The sequence below is a fragment of the Phoca vitulina genome, unplaced genomic scaffold, assembly GCF_004348235.1.
Source record: "Phoca vitulina isolate PV1807 unplaced genomic scaffold, GSC_HSeal_1.0 scaffold35, whole genome shotgun sequence".
Lineage (NCBI taxonomy): Eukaryota > Metazoa > Chordata > Mammalia > Carnivora > Phocidae > Phoca > Phoca vitulina.
The window spans coordinates 1,560,558-1,565,731 of NW_022589738.1; the positions used below are offsets into that span (position 1 = coordinate 1,560,558).

Genomic DNA, 5,174 nt, shown 5'->3' on the forward strand with positions numbered 1-5,174 from the left:
AAGAAGTCAAGGTAATGGTGCTGAATGTGAACGGAAACACCCCCTACTCCACAACAGGGGAGGCACCATAGAGCCTGGATCTGCCAAACCGTATATCAACTCCAGTAGGACTCAGGTAGGGGTGGGAAGCTTCAGCCCAAGGTGAACTCTAGTTCCTTCCAGAGTCCTCAGGGGAAAGGCTAACCCATGAAGGGAGCCTTGTGGGATCCTAGAGCAGTGCCTTCAAGGAAACCTGGAGAGATGGCTGTTGATAAAGCCCAAGATGGTATCTCCCTGTCAGAGGATATCACAGCATTTCATCCTCTTTCCTCCAGGTTACCGAATCATCTATTGTCTTTTCCACACTCGTGCCTGCTCTCCCTGACCAGAATCATCATGCCTCGGGGCCAGAAGAGTAAGCTTCGTGCCCGTGAAAAACGCCGCCAGGCTCGAGAAGAGACAGGGCATGTGGTGGCTGCTCAAGCCACTGTACCAGAGGAAGAAGAGTCCCCCTCTTCTCCTTCTCCTCATTTCAAAGATGCTCCCCAGAGCTCATCTGCCACTGGAACACCCAGCAATCCTCAAGTTACTGGGAGAGTCCGCTCCACCAGCACTACTACTGCAACTGCTTCAAACACAAGATTTAGTGAAGGTGCCGACAATCAAATGGAGGAGAAGCCAAATGCCTCACGGGCCAGGGATACCACTGAGCACGGGCACAGAAGTCCTGTAGACAAGAAGGCTGCTATGTTGGTATACTACCTGCTATACAAGTATCAAATGAAAGAGCCTGTTACCAAGGCAGATATCCTGAGAAATGTAATCCAGATTAACAAGAATCACTTCCACAAGATCCTCCAGAAAGCCTCTGAGCACTTGGAGCTGGTCTTTGGCCTTGATGTGAAGGAAGTGGATCCCAACAGGAACACCTATGTTCTTGTCAACAAATTGGAATCCAGCTATGATGGGAGAGTAAATGATAATGGAGGTGTGCCCAAGACTGGCCTGTTGATGACCGTCCTGGGCGTGATCTTCACAAAGGGCAATTGTGCCACTGAGGAGCAAGTCTGGGAAGTGCTGAATATGATGGGGTTATATGATGGAATGAAGAATTTCATCTATGGGGAGCCCAGGAAGCTCATCACCAAAGATTGGGTGCAAGAAGAATACCTGGAGTACCGGCAGATAGCCAACAGTAATCCTCCACGCTATGAGTTCCTGTGGGGTCCCAGAGCCCATGCTGAGACCAGCAAGATGAAAGTCCTAGAGTTTGTGGCCAAGATTCATGATACCGTCCCCACTGCCTTCCCATCCTGGTATGAAGAGGCTCTGAGAGATGAGGAAGAGCGAGCCCGAGCCAAGGTTGTAGCCAAGGCTTGTACTGCTGCTATGGCCAGTGCACGCTCCAGGGCCACGGCCAGCAGCTTCTCCTGCCCCAAGTGAAGTTTGAGGAAGGTTATTACTATGTGTTTGAAGAGAACAGCTAATGTTCTCATTAGTGAAAGGTCAGGGTGGGGCTGGAGACAAGAGAGTACATAACACGTTTGTGTTCCTATTTTAGGTAGTAACCTGGATATTTGTCTAAATGTTGTTTTTTTGTTTTGTTTTCTTTTCTTTTCTTTTTTGAGAGAGAGAGGGTGAGCATGGCGGGGAGAGGCAGAGGGAGAGAGAGAAACTTAAGCAGGCTCCACGCCCAGCACAGAGCCCGACACGACTCTGAGATCATGCCTGAGCCAAAATCAAGAGTTGGACACTTAACCAACTGAGCCACCCAGGCACCTAAGTGTTGTTCCTTTTAATAGAAGGTTTAACTAGCTTCAGAATCTGAGTTTGTGAATGATGTAAATCACACATTTATTGATGTTTGAGTTTTAAGAGTTAAGAGTTTTATTATTTTATAGAACAAATTGGGACATTTTCCATTTTATTGAGTTACTTGGAATAAGATAACGTAGTAGTGGATTTGGCACTTCCTTGGAAATATGAGAGAACTCAGCAGTAAAATGCTGGGATCAAGAAATAGAGAAAAAAGTAAAAGATGATAGATTTTTGCATTCCTTTATCACTATTTGGTCTGTTCTGTAAAATTAAGAGAGATATATACTTAAATGTGCTTAGTTTATTCAAGAATGTAGAATTAATTATAGCATAATAAATTAGACCTCTTGCACACTGTCTCATTTATTTCGCAGACATTCCTTCAGCATCTGCTCTTTGGGAGGCTTCCTGCTAGTACTGGGAGTGTCAGGATAAACAAGACCCGCCCACTGTGCCCATAGAATTTTAGAGTGTAGAAACAGCTGTCGAGTAGGAAAGAGGATGGGATACACCCTAAGACCTAAGAACAAGTCAAAAGAAGGAGAGGACATGGGAGGATCCAGATGTGAGAAGTCAAGTGTAAGCGCCCTGAGGCCAGTGAGTCTGAGGCCTTGGGAAACTGCAAGTCGTTTGGTGTGAGTCAGTTTTACCTGAAGCTGGGTGGTGGATCAGATGAGGCTGTGGGAGTCGTGTGCGGGGGCCAGACCCTCAGAAGCTGTGTCCAGAGTTAAGAGGCTAAAGCCTGGAATGGAAAACTGTTTCTAGCAATTACTTTAAGATCATGAATTAACCAGAGAGAAATCTCCACCTGGAACAAGAATGGAAGGTGTCCTGCATCCTTTCCCACTGTTCTTTTCCCAGTGCAGTTGAGCACAGCACACAAACTGTTTTATGCACACCATCCCCAGGGAGTTTCTGAGAAATAAGAGTGATACACAACATGGGTATGCTCAGAAGCCACTGTGCTAGCAATCTTTGCTCTGGCCTGGAAGAGACAGCCCACTACATTAAAGTTCATTTTATTAAGTTGTGTGTAATTTGGCCAACTCCCAAGTGAGGGCTAGATTTTTAATGGAACTGAAATAAAGGAAAATAGAGGTGGTTTGGATGGAAGGACAGTTGGAGGGAGGTCGTTCTTGACACAAAGGACCCTTAAGTTCCACCTAACTGGGGAAGACTCCCTCAACATGCAATAAGTAACATATGCTGAAAACTTGCAGAGTAAGTAATTTAGCTTTATTTGCTATGCATCATGTTGGCTGATCTGTTGTGCTGTCTCATAGTGCTGCATATTCACTGATACCTCTTGGATAAAAAAAAATCACAGAGCAGATTTTAGTAGAGTCTGAGGTCAAAACAGTAATAGTAATAACTGAAAATTATTAAAGGTTCAGTACATGCCAGACACTATGCCAAGTGCTTTCATACGTTATATACATGCCAGGAGTCCTACACACGAGGGCTTCTCCAGCTCATTTCATAGAAAAGCCTTATAGAGCTTTGAAAGTTTCCCGACTTTACCTGGCTCATAAATGTCAGAAGTGGGACTGGACTTATGGTCTGAATTTATTTAGGGTCCCTCACTCTTTCATGTCTTCTTGAATTAAGCAAATGTTTTTGTTGTTGTTTTAAAGATTTTATTTATTTACTTGAGAGAGAGAGAGAGTACATGCGAGGGGGGGAGGGTCAGAGGGAGAAGCAGACTCCCTGCCAAGCAGGGAGCCCGATGTGGGACTTGATCCCGAGACTCTAGGATCATGACCCGAGGTGAAGGCAGTCGCTCAACCAACTGAGCCACCTAGGGGCCCGAATAAAACAAATGTTTTGTCTCTTAATTCATTTCTACTCTCTACTCCACAATGTCTCTCAGGAAAGATGAAGGACCCTCTTGCCAATGTATTAAGCCCAGGTGTGATAAATAAAAAAGAAAATGAGAATTAAAAACAATTTCAGGATAGTCTGTGGGCTTAATTTACCTAGGCTCCTACTTCTATCCCTAGAGTTCCTTGAGAGCTGACTCCACCCAGGTCCCAGCACTTGGGACCAGTTCCAGAACTTCCTGAATTACATCACTCTTGCCCTGGGTCTTCCCAGTGTGCCCTCATGTCAAAATCTGGATCCTGACCAGCTGTCCAGCTTCCTTTCATCAGGCCGCACTCTGTTCCCAATGAAACAGCCCAGAATTGCCTGCCTTTCCCCTAACTTAGAGCATTCTAAACCCTTGAAGATGTCTGCTGTCTGTCCCATCCCTGACCATGGAACCCCTATGAAATAAGAACGGTCCCATCCACGTGGCTGTTTACTTTGGCAGTAAAGTTCAGACTACTCATCTGCTCTGGGTGCTTCTCTCTCACTCAAAGTTTTTTCTAACTCAGGTTGTGAGCAGTCTGATTTGGCACAGGATGTATTGATTCTTGTAAGATAACCCTGAAGTTAGGGAAGAAGTTTTAGAAAGCAGATGAAATTCTTAAGAAAGAGGAATTTAATCTGATCAATTATTTGAGACTGGCCACTGAACCCATATACAGATAAGTGAGCTTAACTAAGTGGTCAAGAACCAAAACCTTCCTCCTGAGTGGTAGATGAGGAGTGCTGGAAGAAATCACTATATAGCAACCATTGGCAGAGGCTGGATTCCTAAAATCTCGGGTGTCCTTCTGGGAGGATGTAGATATTTTCTACTGCTGACAAACAGATTGCCATAAATCAAGGTACTTTACAACAACACAAATTTATTATCTCACATTTGTGTAGGTAATATATTTGGGTTGGCTGTGCAGATTTCTTTGTTCAGGGTTACACAAAGCCCAAATCAAGCTGTCAGTCTGGGTTCTTATTGAGAGATACTGAGAAGAATTTCATTCCACACATACACACGTTGCTCTCAGAATCCATTTCTATGAGGAATTCAGTGCTTTGTGATTATAAGACTGAGGCCCTGTTTCCTTGCTGACTGTTAGCTGGAGCTGCCATAGCTCCTCAAGGTCTCTCTCCAATTTTTGCATATGGACCCCCTACTTCAGAAACAGCACGTTGACTCTGTCTTGTGTGGAAACTCTCCTACCCCCACTCTGCTGCATCTCTCTTCTGCCTCCAGCCAAACAAAGTCCTCTGCTTAGAAGTGCTCACATCATTAGACTGGGCCCACTCAGATAATACAGTATAATCTCCCTATTTTAAGGTCCATTTCAAAATTTTAATTACATATGCAAAGTGCCTTTGGTCATGTAACATAACATATTGACAAGTTTTAGAGATAAGGGTATGGGTATCTTTGTGGAACAATTATTCAGTCCACCACCAAGGCAGAAAATGTCTCCCTGGCAGACATGCCAGCTTTGATAAGAAAAAAATTCGCCAGCATACATCTGACTCTT

The 5,174-nt window shown here is 44.5% G+C and overlaps 1 protein-coding gene across 1 annotated transcript; it reads left to right on the forward strand.

Moving 5' to 3' along the window:
• Window positions 1-375: 375 nt before the first annotated feature.
• On the forward strand, window positions 376-1,471 carry LOC116646176 (melanoma-associated antigen B10-like). Its single transcript, XM_032426801.1, has one exon. The coding sequence runs from the start codon at window positions 376-378 to the stop codon at window positions 1,420-1,422; it is 1,047 nt and encodes a 348-aa protein (XP_032282692.1). The 3' UTR covers window positions 1,423-1,471.
• The last annotated feature ends 3,703 nt before the right edge of the window (window positions 1,472-5,174 follow it).